Below are 27,459 nucleotides of genomic sequence, written 5' to 3'. Positions count from 1 at the left end.
TTCTGACCAAAAATCTATATATATGAGGGGAATAAAAATAGTAAGGAAAGTACCAAAATATAGACTAGTTGGTAGAGCTCTGGGTGCTATTTTTCCTGTTTTCCTCTATTAAAATTTTTTTTCTATTATGAATGTATATTGATTTGTCTTTGGAAATATTAGTGCTAAAACATTAAAAAATTTTAATTAGATGTGGTCTGTAGTCCTATGGGGGCTCATTTAATGTATCAGCAACTACTGGCTCGATCTTACAAAAGAAACACTTCCACAGGCCTACACCTGAAACTATTCAAGCTTTCCAGCATCTAGTATTCACTAAAGGATGGCAGAATTGAAGCCTCTGAGCAAAGCCTAGATATATTAGCTGCCAGCAGATTACTTTCCTCTCATCTTGCTTGAAAATTTAAGATAACTGTCCTTTATGATTAAAGCCTTACCATTGCTGGCTCACAACCTCAATAAACTATACTGACACAGATAAGGGTATAAAATGCAAATACAAAAAAAAATCAAGTAGCAAAAAACACTACTGACAGTTTAATGTTCATAGGTATTATTTCAATTGGTCACTGAAGAAGAGTATTTATCTTCATTCAGCATTAAGGACAGAATAGATGGACTTTTACAATCTTTACAAGGGGAAAGGTTGCTTGGTAGACTTCAGGTTTAATGGTGAAGACTAGAAGATAATCATACCTAGGAGGCTAGTCAGTAACAACCCCCAAAACTTATCATTAAAGGTCAAGTACCTGTTGAAATCCTGCCCGCACCCAGTGACTCTTCCCATTGTGCCTACTGCCTCTGATTTTAACCCATTAAAAGAATAAAGCTGACGTTCACTTTTTTCCTCCCCCTCTTCACAAGTTTTGGATATGTTTATTAAGAATCAATGACTTTAACTGAAAAATTTGTAATACTCCATCTATGTTGCACATTAATGGACAATGTGGTAGGGTGAGTGGTTTGAATAGAATTCATACTCAAGGCCTTAGTAGAAAAGTATAATATTCTAATTATAGGTATAATCAAAAATATTGTCTGAATTAATACCGTTAATTATATTGAATTAAAACTTCGAACTTAGAACCTATATTCAAAGAATAAATCTAAGTTTGACCACAAATCTATTTCCTCTCCCCCTTCTTTCAGAGATATCATCTCATTAGAATTAAAGGCATTTTTTAAAAAGGCTATACATAAGACAGGATAAACAGCAGATGATTTTTAATGTTTGAAAGGTGAAAAGACTAGATAAACGAGTGGTAACTGACATGGTAGAACAGAGGGAGCACAACCTTGGTACCTACAGAGAGTGACTAAGACAGGAACAAGAAAACCAGTTTGTCTTACAGAACCCAAGGCAGGCTCAGAGTTCAGAGGCGTGGTCCCCAAATCCTTGTAGTGAGGCCCATCAGTTAACGAGTTGTCCAAGTGATGCTTCCAATTAGATCTTAACAGCCAGCCAGGGACCATCACACGTTTGAGGGAAGCCCCCAACAAGTAAGAGATCAAAACAGGAAGAAGGAATGGGACTTCCCTGGTGGCGCAGTGGTTAAGAATCCGCCTGCCAATGCAGGGGACATGGGTTCAAGCCCTGGCCCAGGAAGATCCCACATACCACAGAGCAACTAAGCCCGTGCGCCACAACTACTGAGCCTGCGCTCTAGAGCCCATGAGCCACAGCTACCGAAGCCCGCACACCCTAGAGCCTGTGCTCCACAACAAGAGAAGCCACCACAATGAGAAGCCCACGCACGGCAACAAAGAGTAGCTCTAGCTCACCGCAACTAGAGAAAGCCTGCACGCAGAAACCAAGACCCAATGCAGCCAAAAAATAAATAAAATAAAATATAAGGATGCTTAAAAAAAAAAAAACAACAACAGGAAGAAGGAATTGATGGGAGTGATAAAACTCAGGAGCAAATGAAAACTTGAAATTGCATCAGTGTAAAAAAGAATGACAGGATATAACAGAACTCTATAAATTGAAAATAAGGTAGACAAAACAATATATTCAATAGAAGGATTAGAGCATAGTCAAGGAAATCTCCAGGAAGCAGGACAAAAAGAAAATGCAAAGCAGGAGGGGAAAAAAGTTAGCGATCTGGTAAGTCTAAGACTTCCAACATCTGAATAATAGGAACCTGGAAGAAAAAAACAGAATATCAAAGAAACACACAAAAAAGGTCTATACCAAACCAAATTATGAAATTTCAAAATCCCAGGCAGAGAGAAGGTACTAAAAGGCTCCAGAGAAGGAAGGGATGGGGGAAAATGACTAAAATCGGTAATGTACAACATATCATACAATGTCAACAGGTTTAAGAGCAACACTGTAAATGAGAAGATGAGAGGGAAATGTCTGTAGAACTGCAGAAATTAGTTTCAACCTAGAATTCTATACTTTATCAAACAGAAGGAGTTTCAGAGAGGCTAGATCTCTATAAACTTTCTGCCCATGTGCCCTTTTCCCAGGAAAATGTGCTCCAGTAAAACAAGGAAGTATAACAAGAGGGAAACAGAATCTAGGACATAGGGGATCCAACCCAAGAGAGCAGAGTTCTGTGAGATCCCAGACGACTTCACACAGATATCCCAGGAAAAGAGGCACAGAGCAGGCCTAGGGGAACACTAGTCTATATGGCAGTAGGAAGACAAAAGATTGGGGAAAAGTGTCTCCAAGAAAAAAATGGAACAGATGTGGCTTAGTAGACGGAAAATATTTTTGATAGGCATGTGACAAATGTTAAAACATTTGGGGAAAAAAATAGCTGTTAGAAAACAGACAAGTGACTATAGTCAGGAAATTAATTCCACAGAAAAAATGAAGAATGTGAAAGCGGGGAGACCGGGCAGGGAGCTACTTACTGCATCTGGCTGTGTGAGATCACGCTGGCTAGGAAAAGGGGGATTGGATTATCCTAGAGAAGTGTAGAAGTGCTCCAATTTCATTAATATTTAAGAAAAAGAATGAAGGGCGTACAAGGAGGAGGCACAGTCAGAGAACTATATGGCTCAGCAATGCACACACAAATTTGCAGAGTCGTAGTAATGTAAACATTGATTCTGATTTAATAAAAACTGATACATGTTGAGGGAACAGAGGGGAGATAACGTCATGGTGGAGTGAAGAAGCTAAGCTTTCACCTGCTATGACAAGAAGTCAATGGACAGTGCTAAAAATTAACTTACCTATTATACTTTTATTACTTTGGTTAAAAAATAAGATCAGAAAAATAAGGCAAAAGAGTTTAAGGCAGATCTTTATACTACAACCATATTATTGAAATTTAACTTAAATGTCAGAACCCTTAAAAAATGGGCACTACTAAGTCAAAAACTTTCCTGAATACATTTGATAATTAGGAAAATAGAGATTTAGAAAATCTACAAAAAAGATTCTACAGTATTGGATCCATCATATTTTTTAGGAATCATGGCAGACATATTTTTAATTCAAACTATTAATTTCTTAACTTTTCAACTGTTTACTTACATGGTTTAAATGGTTGCTCTTCCTCTTTTCTCGCACTAAGAATAAAAAAAATTAACTGATGAATTCTGATACAAATGCCATAGAAAAATAAAAGTAGTCGCTAATTATTTGATGGATTACCAATAACACAATGAGATAAAATTCCATTCTATTTTTTAAAATACTTTCCAACAAAATACATAATATAAATCACCCAGCAAGATGAGTCCTATAAATAAAATCTAAAAACTTAGTTTTACTTTTTTGACCTAATAGATATTCTGTATTAGGTACAAATGAAGGACTCCCCATTTACAAAAGAAAAGGACAAAGCAAATTAGGCCAGGTGAGAAACTTAGCTAATAAAAAAATTTACCTGCTGCATAGCTGAACTACTAGCCAGTAGTATCTTCTAATTCTTCATTTACACACAGCTTACTTTAATTACCACAATCTACAGATGACAACTCTAAGAACCAGTTTCTGGCCAGGCACTCATCTCTAAACGCACCAGTATCTCTGGAAGCATCCTGAACCACTTAATGGTAACCTACTCAAATACCTTACTGAAAAAATACACAACTGGAAAGTAACCTATGTTAAATGTAAATTTTAAAATGAGTGTGCTGACCTAAATGAACATATCTACAGCACACGAAACTGTTTTGCTCCAACAAAGGCCGGAAGAATAAAAGCTTGAAGAGGGTCTTAGGCCACACTCTTGCTCACGTTGCCTCCTTTAACTCCAGATGGGCATCACAGGCACGGATTCCTTAAGGCTGAAGAGAGGCAGGCATGGGACACCTTTTCTTTTACTGTCTCCAGAGCCCCTCTACATGTGAGCAGCTCATGGCTCTGGAAGAAACTGAGAAATAGAGCAATCCTAACCAGAAATGAGTGGCTCAAGTACACACACTAGAAAAATGCAAGTTAGAAACCCAGGGAGCTTCCAGGTTGGTGAACATGTAGTACCCTTGCAGAGGGCATCAAAGCTCTGTGCCCTGTCCCCATGCCTGGCCCTATGCATCTCTTCCATCTGGCTGTTCCTGAGTTATATCCTTTTATAAAAACCAGTGATCTAATGGAAAAAAACAAAAAACAAAACAACAACAACAAAAAACCAAACCTCCGTTTTTTATTGTGCTGCATCACTTTAAATATTGTGGAATGTTCACTTCTTGTATTCCCGCTCTCGTAATCAACTGAAAAACTTGGTCACGTATGGCTTTTTAGCAAATAAACTAGGATTTAACATAACATTAAGGAAGACAAGCAAGCAAGAAGGAGTGCAAAAAATTCTACAGTTCTGATTCTCATCTTAAAACAAGGAGGACACAGGAAATTTATATGAGTTTCACATGCTGAGGATAATCTTCTGGGGAACCCCATAAGGCATGTTGCTCTTATTACCCTGGCACAGCACTACATTAGGATGAGAAAGTTTTGAATAGCTTAAAAGTTCTGAGTAGCATAAATCTGGATGTGAGATAGGCTTGTCTGGTTGAACTTTGGGTAAAACCGGGTCAAAATCACAAGGCTCAATTCCCATATATAACGACTGATTTTTCTGATTTGATCAAATGAAAACCTAACTGTGACCTAAACCCTATCATTCATCTTTAACATATGTGCTCTTTGGAGCAAGGGGAAAAGGACAAAGTAGCATGGAGAAATAGACCACATCTAAATCATGTGGCCAGTTGACTATGTTGATAAAGAGGTGGCAAAACGTATAAACAGATAGTCTAAGTGTTCTCCTCACTAAAACACTGACAACTAAAAGAAAGTGTATCATCAATATATTAAAATAAGACAAGTGAATACATGAAAAAGTGAAACATTTAAACCACTGTAAGAGTTTTTCTAAATACTTCCTATAATACACAAAACAAAAACAGTTTTCACTCTTTTTCTCAGGGGAAAAAAAAAACATTGTCTTACCATCCGTTTGAGATTTGCTCAGGAAAATTGTGCTTGCCCTTGGGTGGTCAGAAGGGTTTGATTCCAAAGGTAAGTCTGTATAGGAAGAAGTGAAAAAGGTGTGGTGATTTAGTTGAGTAGAAAACTACATGATTTTAAAGATAGCTACACATTGATTTAAACCACTTTTAATAGCCTTGAGAAGAGCTTTTAGTAATGACAAAAAGGCAATTTTAGTAAAGGCACAATATAAAAATTCTATTGGGAAACAGCAAAATTGTAGAAACTCTCCATACATGTGGAATAAAACCGTGGCTATGTCTTAGACTTCTTTAACTTGCACCTAAATAATCTATGCCAACTTTAGATGAATCATATATGTGACTCCCCTCCTACTTATCAATTAAAAATTCAGTCACCCTCCTTTAAAGCTGATATTACTAGCACATTCCAGGAACAGTCTCAAGAAGCAAGTTATGCAGTGGCCAACTACTGTCAGATACCAGCTCAATGTATCAAATATGCCAAAACCAAGTGAGTTGCTTTTAGCAAATGTTCTTCAGACAATCAAATGGCTAATTCTAACTCCATTCAACAAATGAACTCATTTAATTGGCTGTGGTTTATCTGGGGGCTATTCATCATGGCAGATTTAAGAGGACTACATAAAAGTTCAATGTTCTAATCTATAGGAACACGTCCATGATAGTGATTTTTAACTTTGCCCTCTACTTCCAAAGCTAAACTCTCACTTCTTCATTCCACGCTGCATGATTAATTTGGGGCTTCAATAAGAGTACTTCCTGGAGTAGATCACAGGGCTACTTGAAAAAAATTCTGGCCATACCTACATAGAAAGGTGGGTCTGCCTGTAGTCCACCTTGCACCAAGGTGGGATAGTGTCTTCTATTTAGGCAGAAATACAAATCAAGCACAAGCTACCACATAGGATAGTAAGGTTGTTGTTTAAAACAAACAAACAAACATAAAAGCCCTATGACACTTCCTCAGCAAAGTCCATCTCAAACCATTTAACCAATCTTTTAAGAAACTGGACCAAGATTCAGATAAAGAGTAATGGTTAAGGCAATTATTTCCCAAACCACATAATAATCTGTTTTTGAAAGAGGGGTTTGATGGTCAAAGTGAAATCCCTGCCTCTTAGAGAATCAAAAGAATACACACATTGATATATTAAAAACGAATTAGTCTAGTAGTGAATTCTGTCTAACCCAGCATTTCACAAATGTATTTACCTAGAATCCCCTTTTCCCGCCCACAAAGAATTTTGCACGAACAGTAATTTTGGACTTCCCATTTTAACAGGAATCTAAGCCATCCATTTTAATGTTACTGCCAGCACTAGTAATTTACATAGCTAAACCAACTGCTTTGTTCTTCATGAAAATTCCTTCACTGAATTTGAAGTTTATCAAGCTGCTTTTGGAGAAAATATTCTATTCAACATTTTTATGTAAAAGACCCATAAAACTATTTTAAAGTTTTTTCTCCTACATATTTGAAAAATTAGACAATGGGAAAACAAATTATTTCAGCTGTACACAAAATGACAGGCAGACTTTCACAGCTGCCTCTAACCTATGGCTTCCGAAAGAATTCATGACTACTTAACCTATACCAAAAAGAAAGTAAACAGACTACATTTGAATCTAAAAAATAAGCAGAAATGTTTGCAAAGTAGCTATATTATTTATCACTGTCTATGGCATGGTAAAACTTAACAATTTTCAATGGAAGTCCAGGAAAAGTAAGTGCCAGAATCAAAGAGAAGCTTTCTCACTCACTCTCACACACACACACACACACGCACGCACGCACGCACGCACGCCAAACCAAGATGTGCTACTACAGATCTAAATACAAAAATCAAGAAGGCTGGGAGAAAAGAAATGACAACATGCAAAAAAAAAAAAAAAAGTAAACTTCGTCCAAGTGACCAGAAAAAACCTGGCACTCTCCCTACTCTATCCTAGGGGGTTCAAAGGTGGGCACAGGACCCAGGACTGGCCAATCAATCACAGCTGTCCTGGGACTTCCCAAGAAAAGAGAAAGGCAGAACTGTACTCTAGGATCCTTAGCTAGTCTTGACCTGCTGGACACTCCCCTTGCTATCATGAGGGGAAAGGCTTTTCAGGAGACATCAACGGAGGAGAGCAGAACTGCGGAGATCATTTAACTCCTGGGTCAAGCAGTGCTTGACTCTGATTTTCTTTTAACTTGCAACTGAAGGAGACCTGGTTAATCAGCAGTACTGATGATCACACTAAAGGTGGGGAAAGGTAAAAGTCACTTGCTCATTCCTTTAACAAATATCATGAACAAAAATCTGCACGAGCCAAAACGATGCTGTTTAAAAATTAAACACAACCATTCACAATCATTAACACACAGTGATTCATAACCATTACTTTTAGTTGCTTTTCTTATACGTTAAAAAAAGCTCTAATTAGTGCACGATTTATGTCTTCTTGTTACTAACAAGCGCTCTCCACCCCACTGTTGCATATTTATTGTTTAATGAATACACACTGGCCCATCAAATGTTATTCTTATACTGGACTTAGTCAATCCCCTATTGCTGGGGATTGGTGCTTACAAAGTTCTATTCTTAAAATATTATGAGGAAAATCTTCATGTATATAGTTTTTTAAAATAATGGTTTTATCTCCTTAGCAAAGATCTTCAGAAGTGGGGTGACCAAGCCAAAAGGTTAGACCACTTTCATGGCTCCATGTACAATGCTAAATTGCTTCCTAAAGAAGGTGGGGGGCACATTAGGGTATAATGCTACCAATCATGACATTTTGAGTTCCTACCCTTGCTTTGGATACTTGAAAAAAAAAAATTCCTACTGATCTGAATGAGGAACCTCACTGTAGATCTAATTTGTATTTCTTTTGATTACACGGTTTGACCATTTTCCCCCAGTTATCAGTGTTATTTCCACTTTGGTGAGTTGGCCTATCATTTGAATGTACTGTAAACACCAGGGCCCTACTGCTGTCAGTTTGTATGAGGTTTTCAGAAAATATTAATCTTCTGTTTATAGCCTATATAACTAACAATTTTCTATATAACTTGCACTTTTTGCTAATGAAAAATACATCACTATTTTATAGAATGGACATGTGAGCCATTAGACAGTAAACTCATACATACACACAATATTTCTGCACTTTCCATTAACTATCTTCCCAAGAGCCTAAGGAGACTATGATAAAACCTACCACACTCTTCACCATCACAAAGGTAAGACTGCCAACTATTAAGCAAAGCTTTACCGCCCACCATCCCTCTCATCCCTCTCCCCACCACATGCACACACAGTAATTTAGAGACTTCAGGAAATTACTGTGCATTCAGGAAATTACATGGATTCTTCCTAAAGTTATTTCTTTAGAAGCCTCTAAGAATGTTTTACCCAGGAGAAATATTCTTGAGCTCATGATTAGGGGTTATGATTAAAATTGTATTTTAAGACCCATCACTTTTGTATTATCAATTTAAATTGCAACTTATTTGACAGCATGATAGGTCGATGTAGAAAAAGTATGATTAAAAAGAAATTAAACTCGGGTCTTAATGTAAACATTCCTCAGGGGAAACCTGTAAAACACCACCGACACTGAATACTGTTTTTCCTCCAATCTAAGATTCTACCAGTTGTTAAGATCCATCTCAACTGCAGTTGTTAAAAATGTGGGCTTCCCCGGTGGCGCAGTGGTTGGGAGTCTGCCTGCCGGTGCAGGGGACATGGGTTCGTGCCCCGGTCCGGGAGGATCCTGCGTACTGTGGAGCGGCTGGGCCCGTGGGCCGTGGCCGCTGGGCCTGCGCGTCCAGAGCCTGTGCTCCGCAGCGGGAGAGGCCACAACGGTGAGAGGCCCACGTACCTCAAAAAAAAAAAAAAAAAAAAAAAAAGAAAATATAGGCAACTTAGAACAAATGAAATGCATTACTGAAGGCTAAAAGTGTTAAAACTATGCTATCAAACTGTCGATAAATGATTTTTCCTTGTTAAAATATTAGAGGGAGAGGGAAGTGACCAAGAAAGCATCTGACAGAAGCAGCATATTTCAGAGAGAGATTAATATCAACATATTGATTTCGATATATTCCAAATAAACAGGAGATGTCAGCAGTGTCTGGGCCAACTGCTGAGCACCAGTTTACTTAAAGGTAACCACTGCATTTACTGAACTGCCCTAGCATCCCTATACTGTACAGTGTATTAGTTTTATGGCTCATAGTTCAAACATTACAATTCTTACAATTACCATGTAAACTGATGATTTCATCTCCTTGAGTCCACACTTTCCACCCCAGTCAGGGAGTCCCTGCCAGCCAGCCCTGAGCTGGGCTGCCTCACCAGAGGGCAGCAGGCTCTGCACCTGCCAGTCTACTGCTCACCCAAGCCTTGATCCTGCTTTCCCAGCTTCTGACAATCCTGGCTTCCAAACTTCCCAACTCCGGTTTCCAACTGCTTCTGTACCTGCCTCTACCTTGGTTCTCAGTTTTGCCTTATTTTAATCGTCAATCAGTTTTACAGTGATCATGACTGAGAGGTGACATATAGGTAAGTATACCTGGCTTTATATATTTCTAAAGAGTACTTTACTCAGTTTCTTGGACTTTTAAGAACCTTTCTGGGTTGCAAGTTACCTTCATTTCATTTCACATTATGCTGTGTTACTGTTTTAACTCTATAAAGTTTTATTATTTTAATACACTAAAACAACAACAAAAAAAGGGTGAGAAAAAAGGTAGAATTCCAAAGAAGCTCACATAATGTCATCAATAAATTCTGTTCCTATATGCCATGCATTTGGAATTTACAGTCCTTCTCTCTATCAATACTCATTTTTAAAACCTTGGACAACTCAATTTATACCTAAGAGAAGAATTATTACACTACCTCAGAACATGGTGAGAATCAAATGAAATGCAAGAGCAATCTATATACTACAGCCTATTTTAGGCCCTTATTAATATCGCTTTTTTGTTCAAGCCACTGTTGGCTCTCACCTGAGCTACTGCACCAGCCTCCTAACTGGTCTCCCTCCCGGCTTCCTTCCGCCCTTACAGTCTGTTCTCACAGAGTAGCTGGTCTGATCTCCCTCCACCCTCTCTACCCGCCTTCCCTTTTTCTAAGAATTAACATCATTCCCCTGCATATAATCCTTCAATGGTTTCCCATTACAATTAGACTAAAATTCATATTTTTTTGTCAAGGCCCACTAGGCATACAAGGTCTTAATCCCCTATATTCCTCCTGGCATTCATTCACTCAGCTGCAGCCACCCATCTTTCTGTCCTTTGCATGCATCAAGCATATTCCCTTCTTAGGAACTGCACAGAAGCCTCTTCTCCCACATCCTCACATGGCTCTCTCAGGACTGCTCATGGGTCGCTTAAGGAGAGAAGCTGTCTTTAACCACCCCTTGTAAAACTGTCCTCCTCCCCAGCCCATTACCTTCATTTTCTTTCTTCTCAGTGTCTCACTACCTGACGTGATTCTTGTGTTGTCGGCGCCCAGGCACCTCTAGAAAGTAAGGACCTGACTTAGGGTACAGGCTTTGTCTTGTCTAACCACTGTTTGTCCTGCCTCTGGAATGGTGCTTAATAATCATGTTTCAGTGTACCCCAAACCAGTTAAGCTTCTCCCAATTCTCCCACATCATCTAAGATTTCTTCTAATGCTGTCTTTTAATGTGTCTGTCACCTAAGACCAGAGTTAATTTCACATCTCTCAGAGTAGTAGTTTACCTACTCAGAATCAAAGACACAAGACAGGTTACCAAGAACCACGAAAACCTAAAAGAGGAAATCTAATGTTTAGTGAAAAACCAATGGTAACTTTAATTTGGGAAAAGAACATTTAATGTTAAAATACTTTAACTACAAAATGACTCACCCTATGAATTTAATTAAGTCGTAAGACAAAGTGTACAATCAGAATGCTATAGGGAAGTATCAGTACAATGCATCAGTTTTTATCTGTGTCCCCTGAATAAAGCATTATAATGGGATTATAAAAGATGCTCAACCATAAAGGCTGGGTAAATGAATTATGCTCCCACCATTCGATGGCACAGTAAACAGTTGGTAAAAGGCAGGCTGTAGAGCTATGTGCAGTTGCATGGAAATACATCATCCTGGAGCACTCTCTAGGTGTCAGCACAGTTCCAGGAGCTTCATGTCATTACTTTTCTTTATAACAAAAAGTTACAAAGCGGCACATAAAGAACAATCTCATCTTTGTAAAATAAACACAATGTTATGTTTATATGCATACAAAAGGTTCAGGAAGAATCAACACCAAAATATTAATAAAAATTCTAGATATTCTGAGCGTGAGTGAAGGACTTTTCTGTGTTTTCTAAATCTTTTACATCAAATGTTTATTAATACCGTCACCAAAAAAAGTAAAAAAAAAAAAGTGTTTAAAATAGCTACTGGAAAGAGGAAAGATCTGTTGCTCAGAGGTTTTTCCACATCATATTGCCAATTCCTTCCCTACCCACGCTTCAGGGGGATGGGAGGTAGGGGTCACTTGAGAGAGCACCTTTCACCAGAAAATTAGCAAAGCTCCTAAGGTCACAACATGAAAAGTTGATGAATAAAAATAAAATCAGATAATACGACCTTAGCATCTTATTTTCTATTATGACACTACCATCAGTTATATTAGATATACTGTTAAAGACAAAGTAGTAAAAAAAATTCTTTTGAGTCTATCTGAAATCTATACTACGTTCTTAGGAGTTACTTTTTTGAAATGGCTTGAAGAAATCATGTTCTTCTCCAATGTTTCTGAAGAACAAGACAGAGCATCATTTATGTATGATTTTCTCTAAGTAACCAGATAATTCTTCACTGTAGAAAAGCCAAAATGTTTTATATCTGAGTAGGTATTTCTCAGTTTCCAGGGAAACTGATATAAAATTGTCTGAAATAAAGACATTAAGAGCAAACTTCCAATGTGCCTGTATTTTATATTTGGTGTTCTGACCTTGTTTCTATGGAAACTTAATTAATAGGCAAATGCTGAAATTGAGGTTTCTCTTATCACTTTATTGAATGCCCCCCCAAAAAGACAAATTGAAATGAAATTTTAACAATCATGTTAAACATAAAAAGGCAAATTCTGTACCCATGAACTCTATTTTTCCAGTTCCTGATTTAGCACTCCTTCCTTATCATACATAGTCGTATGCTAAATGCTTAGTACCTTCCCTGCCCGCTTACCAGCTTCCCCTTATATCCCTCTGTCCAGGGCATTCTCGGCTTCAACTGGATTTCACCAGAACAAACTCTTTAAAATATATCAACGTGTTTACCTGACTGATAAATTTAGGCTATTTCATGACTTCTACTTTTATTCATATCCACTGCAGTGAATGTACAGACATAGAATGGAGAGGTAAATGTTGCTTCTGAGTTGTGTACAATAAACTGGAATGGCAATAAACTGGAGTATGCTGAGATAGGCCTAACTTATGGATAAATTATAAAATATAAGGTGCACTCTAAACAGTTTCTTAAGCATCCCAAGAACTGAATTTGGCATATCTACCACCTCCCAAGTCTGTCTCTTTTGTTCAGTAGCTGTGTTACACAGCCATTTCAGATCTCTAAGTCTTGGCTTCTTCATCGGCAACAGAGGGAGAATATACACGGGCCTTATTTGTAGATGGAAGGGCCGAGTGAAATACACATGAAAATGCGTTGTAAATCTTAAAAGAATTCTATAAAGGTCCAATTTTCGTCTCTCATCCTACACTAGGCAACTACTAACTGTTTTTTAAAATCATTTAGAGGCTTACCTTATAGCAACAAGCAGAGCAGTTTTCACAAGTACTTACATGCTTTGTGTTTAAAGCTACAATTAATTCACATAATTTGTTCATTCTTTCACAATATCTAACTATTCTGAAAAGGGAGTACTTTCCACTTACAAAGCCACGTCCATCATAAGGGTGAATCCACAGGCTTAATTACTCTAACTTTTAAAGAAATTAAGTAAACCCAACTAAAATTTAAACAGAAGAGCTGTAAGACATTTCGTGTATGAAATAATGAAATAATCTCTGGCATTTAAATGAAACAAATGGGCCAGTGGGGCTTTAACATCTTTATGATACAATGTTTTATACTTTAAAGAACACAGTCTTTATTAAAGTGCCACTATGCTACCCAGAAATTTTTTTTTTAACCTAGAGCCATCCCTTTCCGAAATTCTAGAGGCAAAAATCAAACATTTCCTCTCTTCTCTCCTCCCCGACAACACCCACCCCCCCAGCCATTTAGTCTTCAGAATTTTTACCTGAATATTCTTAAAGTTGAATAGGATTCTACTGGTGGGCGGGGGGGGGGGGAGTCATGGAGACACTTTTCTGCTGAATGGATGTGGCATGTTAACTCCCATACCTGTATATTACAAATTACAATCTGAATTTGTTTTTTCTCCTTTGAAACTTTTGTCCAGCCGTCTCAGGAACCACGTCGCCCCTCCCTTAGAACAGGCAACGGGTAAATGAAGTCGGTTAAGGCTGTGCAGCTAAAGACATACTTGTGTCAAAGTGGGAATTTTAAAGTAATCAGAACTCCATGGGGTCTCCTTTGGTAAAGAAAAAAACAACAACAACTATTCTCTGCAGCCGTGGCAGTAACGTTTCACACCGTTCACAGTTATTTTAAGCCCCCTCCCACCATTTTCTTTCCTATCGTGTTCAAATTATAGTTAGAAGGGATAAAGTAGCTTCTATCAGGGCGACTGAAAACATTAAAATCCAAAGAATTTTACTTAAGAACACCACATTGACTCTGTCCAGATCTATTTTGAATTTAAATGACAAATCCTATGTTTGTCTTAATTGTCTCGAGTATCAACTACCTTAACGAATGGAAGTCTATCAGGCCCTTACCTAGTTCCTTCGCTTAGGTACCATCTGGATAGGGAGACGGGATGGATACGCCGAAGTTAGAGTATTTAAGTTTTCATTAAGAAAAGAGAGAATACACCAGAAAGTCTTTGCTAAGTCCCACGAGATGTTAAATAGAACCACGAACAGGAAGGGCCGCGGATTGGAGGGTCTCAGGCCGGGCTGGGAAATGGGAACGGGGGAAAGAATTGGGCATTCGGGTAGGGAAGAGGAAAGGAGACTGGCCGGACGCGACGGGTAAAGAATAAGGGGTGGGGACGCCAGGCAGAGCCAGCCTTCGTCCCCGGTGCCCAGCCTTGGGAGAGCCAACTCCGGGCAAGAAGGAGCCCTAGGCGGCGGCTCCCTCCCGGGGGACCCTGGGGGCGGCGGAGGCCAGAGGTAAGCCCGAGAGCAGACGGCGCCGACCCCGCGAGGAGCGAGGCGCGCCCGCCGCTTCTTACCTTCGGGCATCTCCCGGTCGCTGATGTGCTGCAGGTGGTGGCCTTCGCTGCCTCCGAAATCCAACTCGGCGGGTTCCACGGCAGCCGGCGGCGGAGCTACAACCACCGCGTCCCCGGCCGCCGCCTCGTAGACCTCAGACTTGTAGTTCGGCTCCTCTGACCCCGTGCGCCGGCCCAACTTGGGGCTGGTGGCATTGGGGGACACGCAACAACACAGCGAGTTCCCCATGGGGCGCCTCCACTCCTCGCCGCCGCCGCCTCCGCTCGCCCCCCGACTCCGCCGCGCTCAGCAGCCGCCCCCTCCCCCAACAATGGCGCGGCGGGCACTGGCAGCCCCGGGCTATGCCGGGGCTGCGCCACGCATGCAGACGCGACCTCGCCCGCCGCTCGCCCGTCCGCCCAGCCGCCGGGCCCCGGGCAGGGCTCCGGCCCCGGCCGCACCCCCGCCGCCGCCTTCTCGGAGCCAACTAGTCTGTGAGGGCGGCGACCAGACCGGCTTATTTAAAAGGGGTGGGGACCAGACAAGCGCTGAGACGTGCAGCCACTGCCGGGAGAGAGCGCAGCCGGAGCTCCTCCTCCTTCCGCCGCCGCCTCCCGACTGAAAGTAGCTAGCCTGGCCGGCCCTTGCCTACCGGAACGTGTCCTTCGGTCACCTGGTTACGACGGACCAATCACAACCAGAGTTCCCTCCACGCGCCCTCCTCAGCGCGCAGGCATGTGACTCACAATGCCCCGCCCCCGCCCTCGGCTGCTCCGCCCCCCGAGCGGCGCGCCCCGGACTCCGGTTTCCATTCATCTCTCGCGCTCCGAGCTTTCTGATCCTGCGGGAAGCGCCGCGGGAGTTTGTTAATCGAAGCCGTCCTGAGTCAGTGGGCTCTGTAGAAAGCCCCTGTTCGTGAAATGCCAGTTCAGTTAGCAACTCGGTTTCACCGGGTCGACAATTGACTCATTTGATGTATTGCTCAACGAACTTAGTTACACCCCAATTTTTGACCGTTTTTTGTAACTGAATGCTCCTCCTGTCTTGCCTTCCAAAGAGTGTTAGTTTCCGCCTGCAGTTTAACCATAGCAACCACCGGGGCCCTGGTCCTACTCTCAATAAAGAGCTGTGGCTGTGTCTTGAATGAGACTCGAGGACACGTCACCCCTCCACTTCCTCATCGGCAACTTAGGTACCGAACTCCTCCCTCCCACCTCTGAGACGCTGGGATTCAGCAACTCGCTTTTCTCGCCTGTTTCTCTCTTCCATGGCAGGAGTTTCCAGGTTTCCCTACTTTAGCCAACAACAACGCATAAAGCACGATTTTCTCATACAAACTTGAGAGTCACAAAGTGGAGTACCACGGTCTTGATTTGATGAAGATGATAACGATAGTTAACGTTTGGCAAACACTATGCGCCCGACCCCGTTCCAAGTGAGGTACTCATTTAACCCTCGGGAACAAAATCCTCAGAAACCTTCCTTTTACAGATTTTACAGAAACTAAGTAACGTTCCCAAGGGCACACGATTGATCAGGGGTGTGGCCAGGATTTGATCCCTGATTGTGTGGATCCCCAAAGGCACCTTATTGTGATGATCAGAAAATAAAGGTAGAAGTCAAATTTGGTTGGAAGTGGCATAGTGTATCAGGATTTTCTTTTTTTAAGGAGGAACAATTTTTTGATGTGGATTTTAAAATACTTTCCCTTCGTTCAACATTGATTAGTCCCTCCTACATGCCAGACACCGTCTATGGGAAATAGTCCTGCCCTCAATGACCTCAGGCACGGTGAGAAAACAAAGGCTTAGAAAGCCCAATTGTCTGAGGTCACACTGCTGCAAAGTACTTAAACCTGAAATTCAAACCTAGGTCTATTAACCCCAAGTAGATGCTGGGGTAAAGAGCTTGGTTTTTTTCCCAGAAACATGAGAGCCATTGAACGTTGTGAAGTTAAGGAGTCACTATCAGGTGGTTTGTGGTGAGGTCACTCTTGACAATAAGTAGGACTGATGGAAGCAACAAGACCCAGTAAGAGACTTTATATTCATCTAAGAGAGGAGTGAGGGTTCAAACTAAAGGCAGTGGCAGAGACTGGAGTGGAGGGAAAGGATCTGAGGTAATTTGGGAGGTAGAATAGAAGTGCTTAGTGGCCAGATATGGAGCGAGAAGGGGAAAAGAGAAGCAAAAATGGCTGCTAGGGTCTGGCTTAGGGAACTACGTAGAGTGTGGTTACTTTTTCTTAGATGGTGCAGGAAAAGGAAGAGGTTTGGGAAGGAAGATCATCTTGCATTCTGTTAAGTGGAGCATGGAAATGGAGCTCTCTGGTTGGAAGTAAACCTCTGCAGGCTAAGTCCATTTTGTGATATCCCAACTTATGTTTTCAAAAATAGCACATTAAATCAATTAAAAAATGTGATTGGGGAAATTCCCTAATGTTGACAGCTAAGAATATCACGTTTTTCATGAAGCAACTTGGAATCTATGGTTTTAGTAAATGAGGCATCCTATGTAAAATAAAACTGGTAAATGAAAACAACATTTAAAATTGTGTTGTCATTAGAGTATACACAAATTGCATAGCTGTAGGTATAGAAGTGATTGCCTTGAGAAGACATGTGTAATAAGGAAAGGAAGAAAGGAAGGAAAGCAAGAAGGAAGGAAGAGAAGGAAGGGAAGGAAAGAAGGGGTCTTCAAAAATAGGGAGATTTAAGTGGCATTTAAGTAAACCTGCCAAAGGGAGCAGTGGCAATCAAGGGACCTGAGTATTAATCAGGAATGACTGATCACATGAGTCCCATGAAGGTAGGGATCACATCTGCTTCTCACTTCTGGAGCACAGCACCTAGCACAGTACCTGGCCAGTAGATGCTCCATTCATAATTGTCCAGTGTTGTCCGTGGGGCAGGAAAGCTACAAATACCATTGGCTGTCGCAACTGGGTGACTGGGGATGTGTGCAAGCTGGATGGCAGGCAGTGAGTAAAGAAATGAATAGGGAACAGAAGTGCCCTTGACCGGTGGGGAGGGCCGTGCTGTGCATCCCTCTGCTCTCGCTGCAGGGAGATGGCTCAGCGACTTCTCCTGAGGAGGTTCCTGGCCTCCATAATCTGCAGGAAGCCCTCTCAGAGTCAGTGGGCGCCCCTTGCCTCCAGGGCCCTGCAGGCCCCACAGCGCAGTCCTAATAACCTGACAGTAACACCCAGCCAAGCCCAGTCAATATACACCACCAGAGTCTGTACAACGACCTTTAACATCCAGGATGGGCCAGACTTTCAAGACTGAGTTGTCAACAATGAGACACCAGTGGTTGTGGATTTCCATGCACAGTGGTGTGGTCCCTGCAAGATCCTGGGGCCAAGGTTAGAGAAGGTGGTGGCCAAGCAGCATGGAAAGGTGGTGATGGCCAAGCCGGATACTGATGACCACACAGACCTCGCCATAGAGTATGAGGTGTCACCTGTGCCCACCGTGCCGGCCATCAGGAATGGGGATGTGATGGACAAGTTTGTGGGCCTCAAGGATGAGGACCAGCTGGAGGCCTTCCTGAAGAAGCTGATTGGCTGACAAGCAGGGAAGCGTCCTGACTGCGCCCGCCCACCTGGGCCCCATGGTCCCGGGGGACCCAGATAGAACACACAGCCCTTCTGTGCCAGCCCTTTCCATCTCCTCCCTCTGCCTGGCCCCTGTGGGTCCATGCTTTGGAGACCAGGCCCCCAAACACAGGAGCCTCAAGTGCTCCCAACCTGGCTGACCGTCAGGGTGGCCGCCCAAGGAGCGGTGCCGCCGCCGAGCTGGGACAGCCGTCTCCCCACCCACTCTCTGCTCCCTCTAGGGCTTGTCGCCGTGCTCCTAGGATGCTGGGACAGAGTCCTGGGGCCAGCCTGCAGTAACAGCTTGGTCTCCCTGCTCCCTTCTGATCTGAACCCCAGTGCCTGGCTCATCTGCCTCCTGCATTTTTCTTTCCTGCTGCTGTTTTGTAAAAAAAAAAAAAAAAGAAGAAGGAAAAAAGAAACCCCAACAAGTGAGAGTAATATACATAATTCCCTAATTTTTTGTAGGTCTGTAATAAAGAACTTTATGTGATCCCCTCTAAAAAAAAAAAAAAAGGAGAAATGAATAGGAGGTGAGAAAATGGAGACAAGGATTCTCTTCCCAAACATTTGGTTGAGAAGAGAGATGTGGTAGTCATTAGAAGGAGATGTACAGTTAAGAATGCTTTTTTTATTTTTAAGATGGAAAAAAAATGTGAGTATATTTATATGTTAAAAGGTAAGAGCTGATAGAGAAAAAAGGAGTTTGAGGTTAGAGGAGACGGCAGAATTGAGTCCCCAAGAAGGCAGAACTGGATGCATTCCAGGGCAGGCATACATTAGCTTTGGACTGAGAGAAAAGCAAGGAGAGAGGACCTGGGTGACAGACCTCTATTCTGGGTCTGTCAGAATTGAGACATTTTTGATAGAGGATAGGTTTAGGAAGAGCTCATCTGACGACCTCTACTTTTCTCTATTATGATAGGCTTCTGACGAAACTGAGCTATTTGTAATGAGGTGGATAGACCTAGAGTCTGTCATACAGAGTGAAGTCAGGAAGAGAAAGACAAATACCGTATGCTAACACATATATATGGAATTAAAAAAAAATGTCATGAAGAACCTAGGGGTAAAACGGGAATAAAGACACAGACCTACTTGAGAATGGACTTGAGGATATGGGGAGGGGGAAGGGTAAGCTGTGACAAAGCGAAAGAGAGGCATGGACATATATACACTACCAAACGTAAGGTAGATAGATAGTGGGAAGCAGCTGCAGAGCACAGGGAGATCAGCTCGGTGCTTTGTGACCGCCTAGAGGGGTGGGATGGGGAGGGTGGGAGGGAGGGAGATGTATGAGGGAAGGGATGTGGGAACAGATGTATATGTATGACTGATTCACTTTGTTATAAAGCAGAAACTAATAAAAAAAATAATAGGCTTCTGTTTGGAAAGCTACTCTGGGAAAGAGAAGATAATGTGTAGAGAAGTTTACACATCAGAAAAGCTCAATATACCTAACAAAAAGAGAAACAATATCTTCCCTCAAAGTTGGATAAATTGAAAAGAAATTTGAGCAAAAACCAAGGAGCTCAGGTATAAATAGGTATGTCACAAAAGTGGAAGATGTGAACTATTTTTTCCTCCAAATAGTTAAAAGACATAGCAACAACTTTGTGGGGAAGAGTTTAAAAAATTAAGAAGAAAATGACATGTAATTGCAAAATGTGTGAACTTTACAAACACTTTAATCACATAAGAGACCAAAAAAAAAGACCACAGGGAATATTCTTCTTTATTAAAAGGATACCAGGAGGAAAAGGTCACCTCAAATATCAGGGAAGCAAGGATGATTAATATTTAATTTAGTTGTTTAAAAGATATAAGTAAAGGGGCTTCCCTGGTGGTGCAGTCGTTGAGAGTCCGCCTGCCGATGCAGGGAACGTGGGTTCGTGCCCCGGTCCAGGAGGATCCCACATGCTGCGGAGCGGCTGGGCCCGTGAGCCATGGCCGCTGAGCCTGCGCATCCGGAGGCTGTGCTCCGCAACGGGAGAGGCCACAACAGTGAGAAGCCCGCGTACCGCAAAAAAAAAAAAAAAAAAAAAGATATAAGTAAGGTTTGGGGACAAAAACAGGCAACAGATTGAAATGCGGGAAACCACGGTGGAATGGGAAAGGATTCAGTGAAGTTCAGTTTCAGTAAACAACGTCTTGTTAAATCCTTAGGACCTAGTGACTACATTCCACAACAATAATAATATTGTCTGAAGTCCTAGGAATGTCATTAGATACCATTTTGGATATTCTTGTAGACTAGAGACAACGCCTAAGATCGTTTCAAAACAGTGCCTGCATCTAACAGCAGATGCATGCAAAAATAGGTAGGTGTGACCTTGAAAATTAAAGAATTTTTAAGTTGCTAAGCAGAAAAAATACTAGGAAGCATCGTTATGAAAACAGATTTGAAAATATGTTGTTTTAAGAGAACATCGGGGCTTCCCTGGTGGCGCAGTGGTTGAGAATCCGCCTGCCGATGCAGGGGACACGGGTTCGTGCCCCGGTCTGGGAAGATCCCACATGCCGCGGAGCAGCTGGGCCCGTGAGCCATGGCCGCTGAGCCTGCGCGTCCGGAGCCTGTGCTCCGCAACGGGAGAGGCCACAACAGTGAGAGGCCCGCGTACCGCAAAAAAAAAAAAAAAAAAAAAAGAGAACATTGGAGGGCAGTAAGAAAAAACTGTATCCTTTTATGACAGTGGCAAGTCTGGGAGACCAAAAGGAAGCAAAGAGAAGTAATGTGGTTTGAATTAAGCAAGAGTGTGATTCTGTGATAGAATCTGACACCTTGCATATTCCTACTGATGGCTGAACATTCCCTGGGAGAACTTGATGATTAGTGTTTTACATGGATGGATCTGGAGTAAACTCCTTCATTCATTCATCTTATTCATTCAGCAGCTGTTCAATACCCGAGCCCTTACCACAGGCCACACTTTTTAGGTGCAGAGGATGTTGCTTTGACCAAGAAAAACAAGGTCCCTGTTCGCGTGAAATTTATCTTCTAATAGGGGAGTCAACAGACAGTCTTATCCATCACATCTCAAACTCATGGCCCAGCATGGCTATTGGTCTCCAGCTATTGTGACTTCATGCCAGACAGTAGGGTGAAGGAGAAGGGAGATTTTTCAGAAGATCCACATAGTACAGTGCTTACATATCATTGGCTTAAAGCTTAGTCACATGGCCACACAGAGCTGCAAGGGAGGCTCAGAAAATGTAATCATATAGCTGAGTAACTAATGCAGAAGGAAGAACTAGATATTGAAACTGGATATTGAAAGCACTCTCTGTAACGAACAGTCTGTAAGAAAAGATTAGAGAAGTTTCAACTTCAAGAATGATCATGATAAAATTTCATAGCCCTTTGCAAGCACGTATGAAAAATTTATACAAGCAGTTCTGTAATGATCTTGTCTTAAGCTAAGAGGACAGAAAAAGTGGAGAGAGGCTTAAACTCTAGAATGAAACTAGGTTAGATGCAAGAAAGTCTATGATGGTCAAGTGAACGGGATTATATATTATATTTGTGTGTTGTAACTAATTGGATTCTATCTTGAGTATCACGATTAGTTCTTATAGAAGAGGATTCTGTGTGTAAGTAATATGTACATATTTTCTGGACATAGAGTCTACCCTTATCATCATATTCTCAATGATGTATGTAAACAAAAAAAGTTAAGAATAACTATGATACCTGATTTGATGTGGAACAACTTGACTTCTCTCATTCCCAACTTCAGAACATTATAATCCGGAATATTTAGTAAGTAGAGCATTCAATGGTACTGGTATAGTCAGTACCATTGTAGTAAACTACCCAGAGTCTCTTCTATATGTCTTTTTCTACTCCTTCTGAACTCTTCTCCCATCTTCTCTCTTCTCACGACATCTAGGTTTCTTTCTGCCAAGTAAGTCCGTTGAGATGAGAATGCGAATTTAGTTGAAATAATGCTCTAAAAAAAAAAAACTGAAAAGGTGTTAGTTTACCATACCATCAGGGCAATTAATGCTCACTGGACAGGTCAGTTCTGGCCCCAAACGTCCCCTGTGGCTACAATTCCAAAACAAACATCAGAGACAAACTTTCTGAGACAAGTTCTAGGAAAAGCCTGCAGTTTTTTTTTTTTTTTTTTTTTTTTTTTGCTGTACGCGGGCCTCTCACTGTTGTGGCCTCTCCCGTTGCGGAGCACAGGCTCCGGGCGCGCAGGCTCAGCGGCCATGGCTCACGGGCCCAGCCGCTCCGCGGCATGTGGGATCCTCCTCGACCGGGGCACGAACCCGTGTCCGCTGCATCGGCAGGCGGACTCTCAACCACTGCGCCACCAGGGAAGCCCAAGCCTGCAGTTTTAAGAGAGACTAGGGGTTTCCTTTTGCCTTCCTGGGACGGTTATTTTTCTCTGCCATTTAATGGTTTATTTACTTCCATTTGTCTAAGTGTTACAGGAAATCTAAACTCTTTCTCGGCCCACTGTTAGTGCTTCCTTCAATCACCTCCAAGTGGGGGTAGAAGTGAGTTTCTCTCCTGGTTTTCTAAAGCAGATGCCAGCTCTACTTCCAGCTCCAAAGACTGTAAAAGCATGTGGTCTGCACTTAACTAGTTTCAAAAGAGAGCTCCCCTCTACACTTGCCCAGGAAATAACTCACTGCCAAATCCACTTAGAACAAGGCAGAGTGTTTTAAAAAAAACACATTAGATGCTTTCAATTGTATTTTTCTTAATCATGCCAATGCGCCTTTCCTCCCAGCATTTCCATATTTCCATTTGTTTCCCTTGTGTGACATCTTGGTACATTTAAGATATTTCCGTTTTATTCTCTTAAAATTGCCTTACCGAAGTTAGAACCATTTTCTTGCAATGATTTAACGTGTTCCCCTCAGTATCTCCTAGTAGCCTTTTTGACAACAGCTTCCTCAAATGAAGTTGATATTAGAAGGAGGAGTTTCATTAAACTTGACAGCACGGAAAAGTTTGAAGATGTCTTTTTAACCAGGTATGCCTCCTAGAAACAAAGATCATAGACTTTAGGACATGAATTTTTTCTCATGATGGCTCTATTGTCCTGTTCTGGAGACAAATCGATTTTTTTTTTTTTTTTTTTTTTTTTTTTTGCGGTACGCGGGCCTCTCACTGTTGTGGCCTCTCCCGTTGTGGAGCACAGGCTCCGGATGCGCAGGCTCAGCGGCCATGGCTCACGGGCCCAGCTGCTCCGCAGCATGTGGGATCTTCCCAGACCGGGGCACGAACCCGCGTCCCCTGCATCGGCAGGCGGACTCTCAACCACTGCGCCACCAGGGAAGCCCGACAAATCGATTTTTATACTCATAGCATGGCATCCACCCTGAAGTACCTCTAGAACTTTTCTATCAGAAGGGATTAGGACAGCAAACTGGATGGAGAGTTATATTTGAATAGGAAGAACACTTGGAGAAAAACCCAACGACTTAGGTTACATTTGGGGGGCGGGTAAGGCCTTGTCCCTTCTAGTGACTAGACCTGGCCTCCGTAGGGTGCTCCTTTGATGAGCCTACGTTGAGTAATGCCATACACCCCATGAGTTGTTTCATTCCAGTTGTACTTACTACGTAGATAAAATCAAATACTCCTCTGAAAATAATACTTTGTTTATGCAATCAATGCTTTGCCCAGGAGAGGCAAAGAAAAGCTGAGACCACAGAAGCAGCTGAAGCCAATGTCCGAAATGAGTCTACCCTGTTCTTTGCAACCGGTTTGCTGTGTCCCACCTTGGCCATGTGGTAAACCTCTACTCATTCTTTGAGGCTTAACTCAAGCGGGTCCTCCTCTGCACTGACTCTCTGACACCCTCAAGGCTGTGAGATTCTACATCTTGAGTGCATGAGTTCCTTCTGTAAAGCAGCCTTGTATCACATTGTGTGGTAATTGTTTGACACCCTCATTAAACTAGCCACTCCCCTGAGGACAGAGCTATTTTATTCAGCTTTTTGGTATCCCTGGCACTAAGTAGAATACCTAGCTTGCGGCAGTCTCGATACATTTTTCTCGAATGAACAGATAAATGAATGAAAAAGTTGAATTGAGAGCACCAACAATCACAATTTGGAAACTGTTATAATTATTTTTTATTTTTCAGTCTTCTCTATTCTCTTTTGTGCCTCTCCTTCTAGTTTCTGTTCCCCTGCAGCATTTTTAAACAACAACAGTCATTTCCTAACGCTCACAATTTTATGGGTGAGGTAGGGCACGGTGGGGACTGCTCATCCCCTTTTCCAGGACAGCTGGGGCCTCAGCGGCAGTGGATCTAGCAACTGGACGTGGCCAAGATGGCCCACACAGGGCCACACAGCTGGAGTGTCTGTTCTGGATGTCGGCTGCGCTCCTCGGTTCCTCTCCATGTCACGTCTCCTGAGGCTGGAATGTCCACAGTGGCTTCTTCACTCCTATGTCAGGTGCCTGGTCTGCGAAGGCTGGAACATCTGGGTCTGGCTGGACATCCCTCACCACGTGGTGGTCTCAGAGTAGTCAGACTTCTTACTAGACAAGGATATGTAATCCCAGTGTGTTTTACTTCTCTGGTAAAGACATTAATCTAAAAATATGGGTGAGGGACTTCCCTGGTGGTCCAGTGGTTAAGGCTCTGTGCTTCCAATGCAGGGGGCGCGGGTTCGACCCGTGGATGGGGAACTAAGATCCCACGTGCCGCACGGTGAGGCCAAAAAATTAAAAATTAAAATAAATAAATAACAATGTGGGGGAGGTGTGGTGAGCAGCATTCCTTCAATTAGAGAAAAAAACCCTCAAAGCCAACTTCTTCACTGTTATGAAGTTCGTCCAGACCATCACCTTACAATGGATTATGCTAAATTACTGCAACCGTATCTAAGTCTTACGCACTACCCACCATTCAAATAATTCCTTTCCCCCCTTGGTCTCTGAGATTTTTGGTAACTAGAAAGAACACAGATTTCTGCAGAAACAAATTTGCCATAGGTTCAGTTTGTTTTGTGATGTCCCAACTTATATGTTGAAAGTAACATATAGTCCATTAAATCAAATGGAGAGGAGTAATAGAGGAAATTTCCTAACGTTTACATGCTAAGAATATCTTATTTTTCTAGTGATAACTTTGACAGAGCAAATTAGAATCTATGGTTTCAGCAAAGGAGGTGTGCTATGTAAAATGAAACCATTGATGAAAACAGCACTCTAAGTGTTATTATCACTGCTACTTTTAATTAGTAATTTCCATGTGAATGTGTACTGTGAAGTGCTTGACATGCAGAAATGAATACCCACAAAACCCCCATGATACAGTAATATAAACGTCCCTCAGGGAGACTCTCCACATGGGACCAAAGGCCCATCTGACCCATTACATAAGGATCTTCCCTTCTGGGAAGTAGGTGGAATGAACACGCTGTTTGCTATTGCCTGCTTTTGAAGCAAGGTATGGCAAGGTCTGTGTGCCCTTCTCCAGAAGTATCAGGGGAGAAGCCTGAAACATCTGCAAGCTCTGTTTAGCGCTCTTTTGGGTAGAAATCATGCTTTGCTGGCATTTTATGTTTCTATAAAAGAATAGGGAGAAACTTGCCTCTCAGAGTCCTCAATGAGATAAGAAGGTCGTGGTTAGGTAGCAATTGTGATTAGGTGTCTGCTGAGGAGAAAGAAATAAACCGGATCAGAAAAATATACATTCCCTACAGGTATCCTTACAGGGCCTTGACTGAGGGCCAAATAATCACAGAGAGAGCAATGCCACTTCTGAGGCTCAGGATAATTTGGATAATTAATTATAGTTAAGTAGCGATTAATAATGATTTGAATAATTGAAGGTTCCCCACCTTCAGTCTGTGGGCTGGGAGCAGTGCCATGCTGAGCCATAATGGAGCCTGAAACAAAGGAGAAATTAGTAATACTTATCTGGCTCTATTAAAATTGTTGATATTTTGTTCATCATAGATTTTTTTTTTTTTTTTTTTTTTTTTTTTAAATAAATTTATTTATTTATTTTTGGCTGTGTTGAGTCTTCGTTTCTGTGCGAGGGCTTTCTCCAGTTGCGGCGAGCCGGGGCCACTCTTCATCGCGGTGCGCGGGCCTCTCACTGTCACGGCCTCTCCTGTTGCGGAGCACAGGCTCCAGACGCACAGGCTCAGTAGTTGTGGCACACGGGCTTAGTTGCTCCGCGGCATGTGGGATCTTCCCAGACCAGGGCTCGAACCCGTGTCCCCTGCATTGGCAGGCAGACTCCGAACCACTGCGCCACCAGGGAAGCCCCCATCATAGATTTTTAAACATATTTTCATTAAAAATATTCTATTGGGCTTCCCTGGTGGCGCAGTGGTTAAGAGTCCGCCTGCCGATGCAGGGGACACGGGTTCGTGCCCCGGTCCGGGAAGATCCCACATGCCTCGGAGTGGCTAGGCCCGTGAGCCATGGCCGCTGAGCCTGCGTGTCCGGAGCCTGTGCTCCGCAACAGGAGAGGCCACAACAGTGAGAGGCCCGCATACAGCAAAAAAAAAAAAAAAAAAAAAAAAAAATTCTATTAAAGTATTGTTTATCTTGATCATTGTTTTGATATCCCCTTAAAAACTTGGCACTGGCAGCAAGTGCCTCATTATTCCCCGCCCCCCCCACCGCCCCCCACCAGGCCCTGTACCCAGAAGCAATGTGAAGGGTACTTTTTCTTTTTTTTTTGCGGGACGCGGGCCTCTCACTGTTGTGGCCTCTCCCGTTGCGGAGCACAGGTTCCGGACGCGCAGGCTCAGCAGCCATGGCTCACGGGCCCAGCCGCTCCGCGACATGTGGGATCTTTCCGGACCGGGGCACGAACCCGTGTCCCCTGCATCGGCAGGCGGACTCTCAACCACTGCGCCACCAGGGAAGACCAAGGGGTACTTCTGATATTGCTTGGTCTGCCCTTAACAGAGAATAAAGGGAAAGTCCAATCCTTGGATTGGTCCCTGACTTTCTGTGTCCTAAAATTTCTAAATCATTGAGCTCAAAAGAATCAAATTCCAGTCTGGGCCAGAGATGGAAGGCAGCCCCAAGTCTTGAGTGTAGCACTATTACCCCACTTTACAGATGAGAAACTGAGACTCAGTACAATTGACAGGTA

General features: G+C 42.4%; 2 protein-coding genes and 1 pseudogene across 19 annotated transcripts in view; 1 reads left to right on the top strand and 2 right to left on the bottom strand.

Moving 5' to 3' along the window:
* CCNYL1 (cyclin Y like 1) overlaps positions 1-15,392 on the bottom strand; it is a 34,670-nt gene extending 19,278 nt beyond the window's left edge. The window contains exons 1-3 of one of the 2 annotated variants that reach the window (XM_081242897.1): positions 14,799-15,392; positions 5,417-5,491; positions 3,497-3,531 (exon numbers count right to left, since the gene is read on the bottom strand). In XM_081242897.1, the coding sequence (XP_081099023.1) occupies positions 3,497-3,531; positions 5,417-5,491; positions 14,799-15,027 (339 nt within the window). In that variant the 5' untranslated portion in view covers positions 15,028-15,392. The remainder of the gene's footprint in view (positions 1-3,496; positions 3,532-5,416; positions 5,492-14,798) is intronic. The other variant, XM_081242896.1, reaches the window with a different exon arrangement.
* A 2,402-nt stretch (positions 15,393-17,794) lies between these two features.
* On the top strand, positions 17,795-18,873 carry LOC308621907 (thioredoxin, mitochondrial-like; annotated as a pseudogene). The gene has a single exon. The product of its transcript is annotated as a thioredoxin, mitochondrial-like (transcript).
* A 1,208-nt stretch (positions 18,874-20,081) lies between these two features.
* LOC308621871 (uncharacterized protein) overlaps positions 20,082-27,459 on the bottom strand; it is a 72,017-nt gene continuing 64,639 nt past the window's right edge. For 5 of the 16 annotated variants that reach the window (XR_014016531.1, XM_081242689.1, XM_081242688.1 and 2 more), the window contains 3 exons: positions 26,186-26,233; positions 23,199-23,367; positions 20,082-22,320 (listed from right to left, as the gene is read on the bottom strand). Coding sequence is in view for 5 of the 16 variants with exons in the window: in XM_081242689.1 (XP_081098815.1) it covers positions 23,242-23,367; positions 26,186-26,233 (174 nt within the window). In the remaining 11 variants the exon portion in view is untranslated. Of the gene's footprint in view, positions 22,335-23,198; positions 23,368-25,935; positions 25,999-26,185; positions 26,234-27,459 lie in introns of all 16 variants that reach the window. The other 11 variants (XR_014016521.1, XR_014016522.1, XR_014016526.1 and 8 more) reach the window with 5 other exon arrangements.

The sequence above is a fragment of the Mesoplodon bidens genome, assembly GCF_964165515.1.
Source record: "Mesoplodon bidens genome assembly, chromosome: 8".
NCBI classification, from domain to species: Eukaryota; Metazoa; Chordata; class Mammalia; order Artiodactyla; family Ziphiidae; genus Mesoplodon; species Mesoplodon bidens.
Note: the sequence above shows the minus strand (reverse complement) of the source record. Positions and strands in the feature narration are given on the sequence as shown.